General features: G+C 37.4%; 1 protein-coding gene across 1 annotated transcript in view; it reads left to right on the top strand.

Moving 5' to 3' along the window:
* TEX11 (testis expressed 11) overlaps positions 1-16,412 on the top strand; it is a 186,300-nt gene that overhangs the window by 67,400 nt on the left and 102,488 nt on the right. The window contains exon 12 of the mRNA XM_055437603.2: positions 2,819-2,897. Coding sequence (XP_055293578.2) covers positions 2,819-2,897 — 79 coding nt within the window. The remainder of the gene's footprint in view (positions 1-2,818; positions 2,898-16,412) is intronic.

Below are 16,412 nucleotides of genomic sequence, written 5' to 3'. Positions count from 1 at the left end.
CTGACTCTTTGCAACCCCATGGACTGTAATGGACTATACAGTCCATGGGATTCTCTGTGCCAGAATACTGGAGTGGATAGCCTTTTCTTTCTCCAGGGGATCTTCCCAACCCAGGGATTGATCCCAGGTCTCCTGCATTGCAGGCGGATTCTTTACCAACTGAGCCACAAGGGAAGCCCAAGAATACTGGAGTGGGTAGCCTATCCCTTCTCCAGGAGATCTTCCTGATCCAGGAATTGAACCGGGGTGTCCTGCATTGTGGGTGGATTCTTTACCAACTGAGCTATCAAGGAAACCCAATTACTTGTATAAACATTGCTATTTGTTTTTTGAAATTCTCAAGGAACTAGAATGTGCATATCTCAGCATAAACTGATGTGCAGCTTTGAGTCATTTGGCAAGTCACTTAAATTTTCTGTGCTTCAGTTTCTTCAGCTTAAAAAATATATATAATATTGATGTCTATCTCATTGTGTTGTTTTGAGAATTCTATGAAAAAAGTATGTAAAGCATTTAGTTCCATGCTTGGTACATAGTGTGCAATAAATATTAACTATCATTTAGTTATTATGGTTACTACTATTAACTGTTATTACTACTATATAGAGGAATTAAGTGAGGCAAAATATCTCTCTATGCACACTGACCTCTTAACAGTATTTCAATTATGTTTAGTCATAGAACTAATTTAAAATTTTTAATGTGTACATGCTTTATTTTTTACTGTATAAAATATAATCATAGAGCTGTATTATTTTTGCTATATAAAATTATGTTAGTATAATAACTGATTATCCAGTAAATAATAGCAATTTATAATAAGTAGGACTGTAATCAGATTTGGAAGTTGCTGTAAATTTAGTGCCTATTTAGTACTACTGAAAGTTCCTGTGATTTCTAGAATATTAGCTAATCATCAGGAGATCTCAGGATCTGAAATACATAGAGGATTCTGCATCTCTAGGTAATAGTATCAGCTCAGATATGCACAGGCTGAAATCTGTTCAGAGCCAGAAAGACAACTTCATTCTTTTTTTGCAGTATGGGAATAAACAAACCAACTCACCAATTAGAGGAATAGTCTTACTCAAACTAATATAGTGTGGGAAGACCAGAGAGATTATTGGAGTTACCTAGTTTGAAGTTAATTCCTATTAAATTTTTTAAAATCAAAGTGTAGAAAAGAAACAATTTAAAATAAAATGTTATTTCCAGATTGTTTTTACTTAACTTGATCTAGATACTCATGATAGAGTAATGAAGTTGCAACATCAAATTATAAACTAGGAAACTTCCATGAATTTAAGTTTTCTATAGTTTAAAGTAATACAATTATCTTTCATTTTGTTATATTAAAAGTATTGGTATATATGAAACTTGCATTTTTATAATATGTTCATTTCTTTGCTAATGAAAGTACTTTAAGAATAATCAACCTAACTACTGTCATTGGAACTTCACTGGTATTTTTTATAGTAGAGAAAGTAGACATTTTAAAAATATATAATGTTTTTTATTATGAAAAAGTAGTACATGCCCACTGAAGAAGTTTTTGGAATATACTAAAAATACTTATTGTCCACCATGCACTGGAATATCAGCTCTGTGGCAACAGATTTTTGTGTGTTTTGTCTACTACTGGATTCCCAGCATAGCTCCCTGGCACAAAGAATACACTTGTTAGCTATTTGTTGAATAAATAATCTAAACACAATCACTTTTAGAAATTTGATGGTTTATTTTCAGTATTTTTCTATCTTAATTTGCTTTTTTACAGAATTTATAGACAGCCTTTGTTTTCCAATTTTTTTACTAATCTTATAATTCATATTGGTGCATATTCATTTTTTAAATAAAAAACAGTTTTATTTTATATTTAACATTTTAATGGTTGCATAGTAATTTGCCACTATTGTAAAGTGGAGACTCAGTATACTTCATTTTTTTGTCAATATAACCTGTGTTGCTTTTATTAATAATATCTTTGTTACATTTCCCCACATTTATTTCAGGTGACTTTTCAGAAGTACAATTTCTGAAATAAAGAGAATCATAATAGCAGCTGTCATTTATTGAATGCTTACTAAGTGCTAGCTCTTTTGCTATGTAATTTACATGTATTATCTCATGTAAGTCTCTCAACAACCCTGAGAGATTGGTGATTTGTTCCCCACTTTACAGATGGGAAAACTAAAGTCCAGAATAACTAAATTGATTATGGCCGTAAAAGTGGCTGCTGCTGCTGCTGTGTCACTTCAGTCGTGTCCGACTCTGTGTGACCCCATAGACAGAAGCCCACCAGGGTCCCCCGTCCCTGGGATTCTCCAGGCAAGAACACTGGAGTGGGTTGCCATTTCCTTCTCCAATGTGTGAAAGTGAAAAGTGAAAGTGAAGTCGCTCAGTCGTGTCTGACCCTTAGCGACCCCACGGACTGCAGCCTACCAGGCTCCTCCATCCATGGGATTTTTCTAGGCAAGAGTACTGGAGTGGCTTGCCATTGCCTTCTCCAGTAAAAGTGGCAAGTGGTTTCAAATATGGATCTGTCTGACTGACTTAAGATCGCAAGCTCTTAATCACTGGATTTTTAGCATATAGTACTCAAATTGCTTTTCAAAAGGTTACTTTGCCTGTTTCACTACATTCTCTGTAGCATTGGATATTCCTGGCATATAAAAAGGCTTTGATAAATTGTTAGGCAATACATGATATATGGCAAACATTTAGAAAGTAGATTTTGAACAAAGGAAAATTATTGAAAATAGCTAAACTTCCTCAAAAATGAAACTGATATGATTATTTCATTTTTTCTTTTTGTTAGCTGTTATGGAAATTCTACATTTTGGCGTGTCTATGAACTGCTGTCTGAATATCACTAAACTGCTGATGGATCATGAAAGGTATAGAAGAATTGATTTTCTTTTCTTTAAAGGCTAACATTTTTCTAAGGTTTCCATTAACATTAGTTGAATTATATCTGTTTATATCTGTATCTATCTATACCCATATTCACAAAGCACAATATTTGGCATTATGCTAATCAAATTAGAAGATGGAACTGCTTGCTTAATGATTTAAACAATAAGTTCAGTTCAGTCGCTCAGTCGTGTCTGACTCTTTGTGACCCCACGAACTGCAGCATGCCAGGCTTCCCTGTCCATCATCAACTCCTAGAGTTTACCCAAACTCATGTCCATTGAGTCAGTGATGCCATCTAACCATCTCATCCTCTGTTCCCTTCTCCTCCTGCCTTCAATCTTTCCCAACATCAGGTTCTTTTCAAATAAGTCAGCTCTTCTCATCAGGTGGCCAAAATATCAGCTTCAACATCAGTCCTTCCAGTGAACACCCAGAAGTGATTTCCTTGAGGATGGACTGGTTGGATCTCCTTGTAGTCCAAGGGACTCTCAAGAGTCTTCTCCAACACCATAGTCAAAAGCATCAATTGTTCAGCGCTTAGCTTTCTTCTTAGTCCAACTCTCACACCCATACGTGACTACTGGAAAAACCATAACCTTGACTAGACAGACCTTTGTTGACAAAGTAATGTCTCTGGTTTTTAATATGCTGTCTAGGTTGGTCATAACTTTCCTTCCAAAGAGTAGTCAAGTAGTAAACAATAAGTAGTCAAGTCAATTTTAAAATTTATATTAAAATTTTACTTATTTTTATTTTATATTGTACTCTTTTATTTACAGTGTTGTGTTTGTTTCAGGTGTATAGCAAAGTGATACAGTCATATATATATATATATATATATATATATATGAATTAACAAAAGCAGTTCCAGTCTTTTGATGGGGTGCTTATGGTTTATGACATAAATGGCATTATTTTGGGAGAAGGATAACTTAGGTATGGCATTGGGTTTTTTTTCTTTTTGCAGCTTGAGGCAGTTGTAAAATAACTTAATGTAGCTTTTTACAACTGTGTATTCTATAGTATTTTTTCATTTGGTGAAATTTTAACTGTTAATGTTTTTGGCATTGTGCTTTGTACCATTTATTAAATAAAAATTAAAAAAATAAAAATAAAATTTTAAAAAATAAATGAAAAAAAATTTCATTTTAAGATAGGGTTTTGTAAAACCAGAGTTGACTAGGTTAACTTAAAGGCCAGTGTCATGTGGAACTGGAAGGCATGTGCAAGTATAGTTCAAGTGCAGATGATATACCCCTCTGGCTCTATCATCATGGGATTATTAATGTCAGAAGGGACCTTAAAGTACTTGTAGACCTCTTTAGTGGTTTTCAAGCTTTGGTATTCATCAAAATTACTGGGAAATAAGCACTTGAAAAGATGCTGAACATCGTTAGCCATCAGGAAAACGCAAATCAAAACCACAATGAGAAACTGCTTTATACCACTGCTGCTGCTGCTGCTGCTAAGTCACTTCAGTCGTGTCCGACTCTGTGTGACCCCATAGATGGAAGCCCACCAGGCTCCCCCGTCCCTGGGATTCTCCAGGCAAGAACACTGGAGTGGGTTGCCATTTCCTTCTCCAGTGTGTGAAAGTGAAAAGTGAAAGTGAAGTCGCTCAGTCGTGTCCGACCCTTAGCGACCCCACAGACTGCAGCCTACCAGGCTCCTCCATCCATGGGATTTTCTAGGCAAGAGTACTGGAGTGGCTTGCCATTGCCTTCTCCACTTTATACCACTAGGATGGCTGTAATCAAAAAGATAGATAATAACAGAAATTGACAAGGATGTGAAAAATTGTAGTCCTCATACACTGCTGGTGGGAATGTAAAATGGTACAGCTACTTTAGAAACAGTCTGTCAGTTCCTGAATAAGTTAAATAGATAGTTACCATATGACCCAGCAGTTCCAATCCTGAGTTAAACAGGAAACGTATCCATACAAACACGGGTATATGAATGTTTGTAGCAGCATTATTTTTAATAATCAAATGTGGAAATAACCAAAATATCTATGAACTAATGAAAAAAAAAAGCAAAATGTAGTGTACTTATATCATGGAATATTGTTGTTTAGTTGCTAAGTCATGTCTGACTCTGTGACCCCATGAACTGCATGCAGCATGCCAGTCTTTCCTGTCCTTCACTATCTCCCAGAGTTTGCTCAAACTCATGTCCATTGAGTTGGTGATGCCATCCAAGCATCTCATCCTCTGCCACCCCCTTCTCCTCTTGCCCTCAATCTTTCCCAGCATCAGGGTCTTTTCCAGTGAATAGGCTCTTTGCATCATGTGACCAAAGGATTGGAGCTTCAGCTTCAGCATCAGTCCTTCCAATGAATATTCAGGGTCGATTACTTTTAGGATTGACTGGTTTGATTTTGCTGTCCAAGGGACTCTCGAGAGTCTTCTCTAGCACCAGAGTTTGAAAGCATCAGTTTTTTGGTGCTCCTCCTTCTTTATGGTCCAACTCTCATTTCTCTACATGACTACTGGAAAAACCATAGCTTTGACTTTATGGACCTTTGTCAGCAAAGTAATATCTCTGCTTTTTAATATGCTCTCTAGGCTTATTGTAGCTTTTCTTCCAAGGAGCAAGCATCCTTTCATTTCATGGCTGCAGTCACCATCTGCAGTGATTTTGGAACCCAAGAAAATAAAGTCTCTTCCTATTTCCATTGTTTTCCCATCTATTTGCCATGAAGTGATGGGACTGATGCCATGATCTTAGTTTGCTGAATGTTGAGTTTTAAGCCAGCTTTTTCATTCTCCTTTTTCACTTTCATCAAGAGGCTCTTTGCTTTCTGCCATAAGGGTGATGTCATCTGCATATCTGAGGTTGTTGATGCTTCTCCTGGCAGTTTTGATTCCAGCTTGTGAGTTATCCAGCCTGGCACTTCTCATGATGTACTTACTCTGTATATAAGTTAAATAAGTAGGGTGACAGTATACAACCTTGACATACTTCTTTCCCAGTCTTGAACCAGTCCTCAGTTCCATATCCAGTCCTAACTGTTGCTTCTTATCCTGCATACAGGCTTCTCAGGAGACAGGTGAGGTGGTCTGGTATTCCCATCTCTTAAAGAATTTTCCACAGTTTGTTGTGATCCACATAGTCAAAGGCTTTAACATAGTCAGTGAAGCAGATGTTTTTCCTGAAATTCCGTTGCTTTTTCTGTGATCCAGCGGATATTGGCAATTTGATCTCTGATTCCTCTTCCTTTTCTAAATCCAACATGTACATCTGAAGTAAGTAATTACATGAATATACAGTTTTAATTTTTTTTTTTTTGTCTGTGCTGGGTCTTTGATACTGTGCACAGGCTTTCTTAGTGGAGGATAATGGTGGCTACTCTTCTAGTTGCGGTGCATGGGCTTCTCATTGCAGTGGCTTCTCTTTTTGTGGCGTATGAGCTATAGGACATGGGTCTTCAGTTGTTACCACACTGGACATGGGCTCAGTAGTTGCGGCTGTCAGGCTCCAGAGCACAGGCTCAGCAGTTGTAGCAGCCAGGCTTAGTTGTCCTGTGGTAAGTGGGATTTTCCCGGACCAGAAATTGAACCAGTGTCCCCTTCATTGCAAGGCAGATTCTTAACTACTGGACCACCTGGGAAGCCCCACGTGAATGTAAATTTTAATTCACATGTTCTTAGTGAAGTCATTTCTCTGGGAAACTCATTTGGCAAGGACTAATATGACTTACTTTTCTATGCTGAAATTTATCTGCACAGATGGAATTGATTATATGAACTACGTACTCAAAACTTTAGACTTAAAGATTAAATTCTTAAGAATGTGTTTTCTGATTTTCAACATTATAATAATGAAAAACATTGTTTATTTTGCTTTTCTCAATTAATATTACTAAAGTGACTAAAGAACTACAAATTAAACTGTAGTATAGTGTGATACTAAATTCTAATTAGACAAATTTGGAATATCAGATGTAGTGGACATTTACTGCTTTTGGTCAGTCATCATTCATTCAGTCCACTTTCTTATTGATAACATTATCCAAATTTCCATTTAGGTATCTACTTATTCCCTATCAGTATATGTGGACATTGACATATTGATGTAATAGAAAGAATTTCAGTTTTCTATTTCCAAATCAAAAGAATAATCAATTTCAAGAAGAAAATTTGGCAAATTAAGTATTTTTTATCAAATTTAAAATATAGCTTGTATTTTTTTACATGTTTGTACTGGTGTTGGAGAAGACTCTTGAGAGTCCCTTGTACTGCAAGGAAATCCAACCAGTCCATTCTAAAGGAGATCAATCCTGGGTGTTCATTGGAAGGACTGATGCTAAAGCTGAAACTGCAATACTTTGGCCACCTCATGCAACGAGTTGACTCACTGGAAAAGACTCTGATGCAGGGAGGGATTGGGGGCGGGAGGAGAAGGGGACGACAGAGAAAGAGATGGCTGGATGGCATCACCGACTCTGTGGACATGAGTTTGAGTGAACTCCGGGAGTTGGTGATGGACAGGGAGGCCTGGCGTGCTGTGATTCATGGGGTTGTGGAGAGTCGGACACAACTGAGCGACTGAACTGAACTGAACTGAACTAGGTTAGTATGTGTGTACTTAGTCGTGTCCTACTCTCTGCAACCCCATGGACTCCTCTGTCCATGGTGATTCTCCAGGCAAGAATACTGGAGTGGGTTGCCATGCCCTCCTCCAGGGGATCTTCCCAACCCATGTCTCTTGCATTGCAGGCAGATTCTTTAACATCTGAGCCACCAGGGAAACCGTTAGTATGCTTGCACAATAATTCAGTTAATAAAGTTTGATTACATATCTGGCCATTTTTTTACTTGTGGTCTATTTCGCTCATGTATATTACACACTTACATCTATAGACAGTATAAAAAGTTGCATTATATAATGGATAATTGTTTTAATAATAATTGTATGCTGCTATTGCTAAGTCACTTCAGTCGGGTCCGACTCTGTGCGACCCCATAGACGGCAGCCCACCAGGCTCCGCATTCCCTGGGATTCTCCAGGCAAGAACACTGGAGTGGGTTGCCATTTCCTTCTCCAATGCGTGAAAGTGAAAAGTGAAATTGAAGTCGCTCAGTCGTGTCCGACTAGTAGCGACCCCATGGACTGTAGCCCACCAGGCTATTCTGTACATGAAATTTTCTAGGCAAGAGTAATGGAGTGGCTTGCCATTGCCTTCTCCGATAGCAAAAGCAAAATTACATGTTATGTAGAGAAACTTCTTTTAGCGATAAAAGGTAAATGTGCAGAATGTTAACTATTAGAAAGTGAATGCAGTTCTGCTATTAAAAAAGGTAGTGTAGTCTTCCGATGATAAAATTTTGAGTACTTTGATGAATGAATGAAAATACCATGTTTCAAGTGATTAAAAATTTTTTTTCTTACCTTTTGTAGTCAAGCTTCTTTAGGAGTCACAGTGCAGACAACTCCAGGTTATTTGTTTATGAGATCCTGATCATACGTGGTGCTGTATAAGGGAAGAACACATGCTTTGAGATCTAGAAAAGCAGTTTGACATTTTGTTATTGTGAATAATTTTCCAGAAATTATTTGCTTATGTCTGTTTACTCTCTGACTTTATCATTTAGTAAACTTGTCTAAAGATAAGATTAATTTGGCATGCCTTTTTCTCACCATTCCTTTCTGGTTTATGTTCAGTCAGTACAGTTCAGTTGCTCAGTCATGTCCGACTCTTTGCGACCCCATGAATCACAGCATGCCAGGCCTCCCTGTCCATCACCAACTCCCGGAGTTCACTCAAACTCATGTGCATCGAGTCGGTGATGCCATCCAGCCATCTCATTCTCTGTCGTCCCCTTCTCCTCCCGCCCCCAATCCCTCCCTGCATCAGAGTCTTTTCCAGTGAGTCAACTCGTCACATGAGGTGGCCAAAGTTTTGGAGTTTCAGTTTTAGCATCAGTCCTTCCAATGAATACCCAGGACTGACCTCCTTTAGAATGGACTGTTTGGATCTCCTTGCAGTCCAAGGGACTCTCAAGAGTCTTCTCCAACACCACAGTTCAGAAGCATCAATTCTTCGGTGCTCAGCTTTCTTCACAGTCCAACTCTCACATCCATACATGACCACTGGAAAAACCATAGCCTTGACTAGACGGATCTTGGTTGGAAAAGTAATGTCTCTGCTTTTTAATATGCTGTCTAGGTTGGTTATAACTTTCCTTCCAAGGAGTAAGCGTCTTTTAATTTCATGGCTGCAGTCAGCATCCACAGTGATTTTGGAGCCCCCAAAAATAAAGTCTGACACTGTTTCCACTGTTTCTCCATTTATTTGCCATGAAGTGATGGGACCAGATACCATGATCTGAGTTTTCTGAATGTTGAGCTTTAAGCCAACTTTTTCACACTCCTCTTTCACTTTCATCAAGAGGCTTTTTAGTTCCTCTTCACTTTCTGCCATAAGGGTGGTGTCATCTGCACATCTGAGGTTATTGATATTTCTCCCAACAATCTTGATTCCAGCTTGTGCTTCTTTCAGCCCAGTGTTCCTCATGATGTACTCTGCATATAAGTTAAATAAGCAGGGTGACAATATACAGCCTTGATGTACTCCTTTTCGTATTTGGAACCAGTCTGTCTTTCCATGTCCAATTCTAACTGTTGCTTCCTGACCTGCATATAGGTTTCTCAAGAGGCAGTTCGGGTGGTCTGGTATTCCCATCTCTTTCAGAATTTTCCACAGTTTCTTGTGATCCACACAGTCAAAGGCTTTGGCATAGTCAGTAAAGCAGAAACAGATGTTTTTCTGGAACTCTCTTGCTTTCTCCATGATCCAGCGGATATTGGCAATTTGATCTCTGGTTCCTCTGCCTTTTCTAAAACTTGCTTGAACATCTGGAAGTTCACGGTTCACATTGCTGAAGCCTGACTTGGAGAATTTTGTGCATGACTTTACTAGCGTGTGAGATGAGTGCAATTGTGCGGTAGTTTGAGCATTCTTTGTCATTGCCTTTCTTTGGGATTGGAATGAAAACTGACCTTTTCTAGTCCTGTGGCCACTGCTGAGTTTTCCAAATTTGCTGGCATATTGAGTGCAGCACTTTCACAGCATCATCTTTCAGGATTTGAAACAGCTCAACTGAAATTCCATCACCTCCACTAGCTTTGTTCGTAGTGATGCTTTCTAAGGCCCACTTGACTTCACGTTCCAGGATCTCTGGCCCTAGGTGAATGATCGCACCATCGTGATTATCTGGGTCGTGAAGATCTTTTTTGTACAGTTTTTTCCTGTGTATTCTTGCCACCTTTTCTTAATATCTTCTGCTTCAGTTAGGTCCACACTATTTCTGTCCTTTATCGAGCCCATCCTTGCATGAAATGTTCCCTTGGTATCTCTAATTTTCTTGAAGAGATCTCTAGTCTTTCCTATTCTGTTGTTTTCCTCTATTTCTTTGTATTGATCTCTGAGGAAGGCTTTCTTATCTCTCCTTGCTATTCTTTGGAACTCTGTATTCAGAGCTTATATCTTTCCTTTTCTCCTTTGCTTTTCACTTCTCTTCTTTTCAAAGCTATTTGTAAGGCCTCCCTAGGCAGCCATTTTGCTTTTTTGCATTTCTTTTCCATGGGGATGATCTTGATTCTTGTCTACTGTACAATGTCACGAACCTCCGTCCATAGTTCATCAGGCTCTCTGTCTATCAGATCTAGTCCCTTAAGTCTATTTCTCACTTCCATTGTATAATCATAAGGGATTTGATTAGGTCATACCTGAATGACCTAGTATTTTTCCCTACTTTCTTCAATTTAAGTCTGAATTTGGCAATAAGGAGTTCATGATCTGAGCCACAGTCACCTCCCAGTCTTATTTTTGCTAACTGTATAGAGCTTCTCCATCTTTGGCTGCAAAGAATATAATCAATCTGATTTTGGTGTTGACCATCTGGTGATGTCCATGTGTAGAGTCTTCTCTTGTGTTGTTGGAAGAGGGTGTTTGCTATGACCAGTGCGTTCTGTTGGCAAAACTCTATTAGCCTTTGCCCTGGTTCATTCCGTGCTCCAAGGCCAAATTTTCCTGTTACTCCAGGTGTTTCTTGACTTCCTACTTTTGCATTCCAGTCCCCTGTAATGAAAAGGACATCTTTTTTGGGTGTTAGTTCTAAAAGGTCTTGTAGGTCTTCATAGAACCGTTCCACTTTGGCTTCTTCAGCGTTACTGGTTGGGGCCTAGGCTTGGATTACTGTAATATTGAATGGTTTGCCTTGGAAACGAACAGAGGTCATACTGTCGTTTTTGAGATTGCATCCAAGTACTGCATTTCAGACTCTTTTGTTGACCATGATGGCTACTCCATTTCTTCGAAGGGATTCCTGCCCACAGTAGTAGATATAATGGTCATTTGAGTTAAATTCACCCATTCCAGTCCCTTTTAGTTCACTGATCCCTGGAATGTCGACGTTCACTCTTGCCATCTCCTGTTTGACCATTTCCAATTTGCCTTGATTCATGGACCTAACATTCCAGGTTCCTATGCAATATTGCTCTCTACAGTTAATCTCAAACTTTATAATGTATATATGATCAACTGAAGATCTTGTTAAAATAGAGATTTTAATTTAGTACGTCTAGGATGGGGACTGCGGAGAAGGCAATGGCAACCCACTCCAGTACTCTTGCCTGGAAGATCCCATGGATGGAGGAGCCTGGTAGGCTGCAATTCATGAGGTGGTGAAGAGTCAGACACGACTGAGCGACTTCACTTTCACTTTTCACTTTCATGCATTGGAGAAGGAAATGGCAACCCACTCCAGTGTTCTTGCCTGGAGAATCCCAGGGACGGCGGAACCTGGTGGGCTGCCGTCTATGGGGTCGCACAGAGTTGGACACGACTGAAGTGACTTAGCAGCAGCAGCAGGATGGGGACTGAGATTTACATTTCTAACAAGCTTCCAGATGATGCTGATATTGTAGATCTGTTATCCACACTTTTTCCAGGTTTGGGAGTTTATTGCCAACTTTGTGGGAAATAAAAAACACAGTTTTTCCTGTCTCTAGTTATCATCACTCTTCCAGTTTTCCATAATTTCTTAAAGACTTTTATGAGTCTCATCTACAAATGTCTTAGTCTCTTATAATACAAATTCATTTGATCTAGGGGTCCTAAACTCTTTTACAAAACTCTTTATTAGTTACTATTACTATCTCACATTGCTTTTTAATTTCTTCTTTTCAGAATTTTTATCAATATTTTTATTCTGAAATTTACCATGAGTATAATGAAAATTTTAAAAGAAAAAGATCATATTTAACTTATTATCCTAACAATCTTTTAGTTTTTTTCTTTCCTTCAGCTTTGTTTCCAGCCTTCTTCTTAAATAAGGCTTTTGGTTTTTTATTAACGTAATAGTTTTTGAACTCACTGTCAAATATTACAGTAAAATGTTTAAGAGCGCTCTCATTTCTTCACACTGAGTTCCTGAAGAGTTTTACTGATAGAAAATTGGATATAGTAAATACTATTTTTCCATAGGTTTACATTATAAAAATAAAAATGACTTACCTCCAGGAAATTCCCAGTCAATAGGACTCCATGCTTTCACTGCTGAGGCCTAGGTTCAATCCCTGGTGGGGGAACTAAAATCTACAAGTGGACCATAACTATAATAAAAATTTTAAAGAAAAAAGATCATACCTAAGCTTAGTATCCTAATGAGTCGTGCAGCATGGTTAAAAAAAAAAAAAAAAGAAGACTTACCATTTAGCTCTAAGGTATAATAAAATCATATTTATGAATGCAGCAAAATTTTAAAATGATATGTTTAGGTGAAATTCATTCCTTTGATAATATAATAATAAGTATTTGAGTGGGTTGCAGAAATGGCATGCTAGCTGAGATGAGTGAGATAATTTCCTAAAACATAGAAAAAGAGGCAGATTTGTAATATTAAGGCCCTCACACTCTCAATACTAATTCCTTCCTGGGATATGTCTAAAAGATTATCATTAGACACTGGGAGGTAAAAGCAGTCATCAACTACCTCTGGGATTTTATTTAATCATGCCAACATTGTTTTTCCCATGTAATAGCTACCATCAAAGCAGAGGACTGTTGTTAAGACTGTTAGCAAAGATCTTTCTTCTTCTCTCTTATTTCTGGTGAGACATTCATATAACATACTTTGTAAGGCATGAATTAGAATTTTTGTTTTAATAAAAATTCTTAATGAGTTCATTAGAAATCATAGTTCCAGTCTGTAGGAAGTGAACGTGGCACAGAATATATACTCATTTCTTGAATCTAGAGTATATTTTGTTTGGGTAGATCGTTTGTAGTTTTTGTGTTTTTTTTCCCCCTGGGGTAGGGATTGATTTTACGATGTTTGAGATGGAAAAAGGAATAGAAAGGATTTTTTAAGGTTGATTGTTTTTTTGGAGACAAGCGTTTGATTTTCCTTAGCCTGTTGGTTGCATTGCAGTTCATTTTATCAACAAAAATTGTGTCTAGTGCAACATGTTGTCAGGGACCTGGTTGGAGATAAAAAGAAATATAAGAAGCAGACATTCCTCCAGTGAATTTACTGTCCACTACAATAAGCTAAGCATGTGTATGCTTGATCAGTCAGCTGACAGTAAAATGTAGAATTTGAGAAATGCATAGTATAGGTGATTTATGTGAATCCTATATGACTTTAGAAGGAGTAAAAACTCACTGTGGGGTCTGTTGGTCATGGAATGCTTAATGAAGGGGATAGCGACTTAGAAATGGGTAAGATTTTCATAGGTGAGTAAGTAGTAATTACTGACAGGAAGACTAAATTGATCAAAAATGTGAGCACAAGGTGCTATAATTTAGTCCAATTTAGCATCATCTGTGTAAAGGACAACATATGGAACACATAGGGGCTTCTTTCAGGGAACTTAGAAATCTTACTGTAAAGATGATATTTGTAAAGATAATACAAGACAGCACATGGAAAAGGAGAATAATTGACAAATTAGTGTAGGAATTCAGAAGAGGCCTAGACCATTGTGTACTGGAAACATCAGAAAGGTTTCTTTGAAAGTGAGATTTGAGCTGGGCTTTGAAGGTTAGAGAAGGTTTAGCAAGGTGGAAAGGAGGAATAAGGATGTATTCAGAATATGATGATTAGTGGTTCAGAGAGGCTGCAGCATCAGTTTTATATAAAGGGTGTAATGAGATACAAAGTCAGGTAAATTATTCATTTGTGAAAATCCTTGAAAATCAAGCTAAAGAACTCTATGATATAGGCAAATGGGGACCCATTTGAGGTTTTCAAATAAGGTAGTGACATGCTAATGGCAATAATATGTAAGAATTTGAGAAGGTGAGATTAGAGGTAGTAAATCAGTTGAGACATTTATGATTCAGTAATCCCTCATAATAGCCTCTTATTGCCTTATGTATTAGCTTATCACTTCAGAGCAAATATGAAGTGTTAAGAACCTGAACTAGGTTGACATTAAGTGTTAGTTGCTCAGTTGTGTCCAACTCTTTGCAATCCCGTACAGGAGCCGTGGAGAAGGAAACCCTGGAGATGGCAATCCACTCCAGTATTCTTACCTGGAGAATTTCATTGACAGAAGAGCCTGGCAGGCTACAGTCCATGGGATCACATGTTGATACTAGTGGCAATTAATTCTTTCACATCTGAGTTCCTACAGTGTACCAGTTATTTTATTGCTGGGCACTGAAGATATAGAAATTAAATAATATGCCGTCTCTAGTCTCAAGAAGATCACTGCCTAATGGGAAAGAGTATTTCATAATTATGAAACAAATATAGTAACAGTTATTTTGTTATTACCAAAGAGGGGCTTATGAATGGATGATTTATAAAGATAAAATTATTCTTGCCTATATATTTGGCATTAGCATTGTATCATTTTGAGTTAGCAGCACTCTTGCTGCTTTTGCTTTTATTCAACCATATTGATAACTAATTTACCAGCCCCACATTATCTTCAAGACCTATCATTTTTCAACATTTTCACATTAAAGCCATAAACTATACAAATAAAGAATCTTATTATCAGAGATTTCTAATATAGGAAATAGAAGAAAGAGATGAAAGTGAAAGACACTATGAAAAATAAGAATTGGGGACATCATTACCCCACATGTAGCAGTAGATCATCCACACAGAAATAAACAAGGAAATATTGGACTTCAGCCATATAGCAGATCAGTAGACCTAATAGACATTTATAGAACATTCGATTCAACAGCAACAGAACCCACATTCTTCTCAAATGCACATGGAATGTTCTCCAGGATTGATTATATGAAAGTACACAAAACAGGTCTTAGCAAATTTAAGATTGAAATCATATATCTTTTCTAGCCACAGTGGTATGAAACTAGGAATCAACAGTAAGAGGAAAGCAGAAAAATATGCAAATATGTGGAAATTAACAACACTCCTGAACAACCAGTGGGTCAAAGAAGAAATAAAAAAGGGAAATTTAAAAAATCTCAAAAAAATGAAAATGGAAACACAATACCCCCAAACATATAGGATGCTGCAAGAGCATTTCTCAGAGGGAAGTTCATACCAATAATGCATATCTTGAAAAAATAGATTGCAAAAAGCAACCTAACTTTACATCTCAAGGAACTAGAAAAAAAAGGATAAACTAAACTCAAAGGTGACAGAATGAAGGAAATAACAAAGATCAGAGCAGAAATAAATGAAATAGAGGCCAGAAATAAAATAGAAAAGATCAACGAAACTAGGGAGTGGTTTTTTAAAAAATAAGCTAAATTGACAAAGTTATAGCTAGATTAAAGAAGAAAAATCTGAAATGAAAGAGGAGACAACTGTTACTACATAATACATAGGGCAATAAGAGGCTATTATGAGGGATTATATGCCAACGAATTGGATATCCTAGATAACTTATTGGATAGCCTAGAGGATAAATTCCTAGAAACGTACAACCTACCAAAACTGAATGAAGAAGAAATCGAAAGTCTGATCAAACTTAATAGCTAAAAGATAGAACCAATAATCAAAACTTCCAGACACAGAAAAGCCCAAGAATAGATAGTTTAACTGGTGAATTCTACCAAACATTTAAAGAATAATTAACACCAGTTCTTCTCAGACCCTTCCAAAAAGTTGAAGAGAAGGGAATACTCACAAACTCATTTTACAAAGCCAGATCTGATACCAAACCAGATGTGGACACTACAAACAAAGAAACTAAAGAACAATATTCCTGATGGATATAGATGCAAACATTCTCAACAGAGTATTAGCAAGTCAGTTCAATAGCATATTTAACTGGTTAAAAGACATGACCACCTGGAATTTACCCCTGGGATCCAAGGATGGTTCAACATAGGCAGATCAATAATTGTGATAAAATACATTAATAGAATGAAACATAAAAATGATATGATGCTCTCAGTGGATGTAGGATAAAAAAGTATTTGACAGAGTATAACATCTCTTGGGGCTTCCCTGGTGGCTCAGAGGTTAAAGCGTCTGCCTCCAATGCGGGAGACCCAG

This window comes from Moschus berezovskii, chromosome X (genome assembly GCF_049115385.1).
Source record: "Moschus berezovskii isolate FMDL1 chromosome X, NW_MosBer_1.0, whole genome shotgun sequence".
NCBI classification, from domain to species: Eukaryota; Metazoa; Chordata; class Mammalia; order Artiodactyla; family Moschidae; genus Moschus; species Moschus berezovskii.
This window is presented reverse-complemented; position numbering and strand designations above follow the sequence as displayed.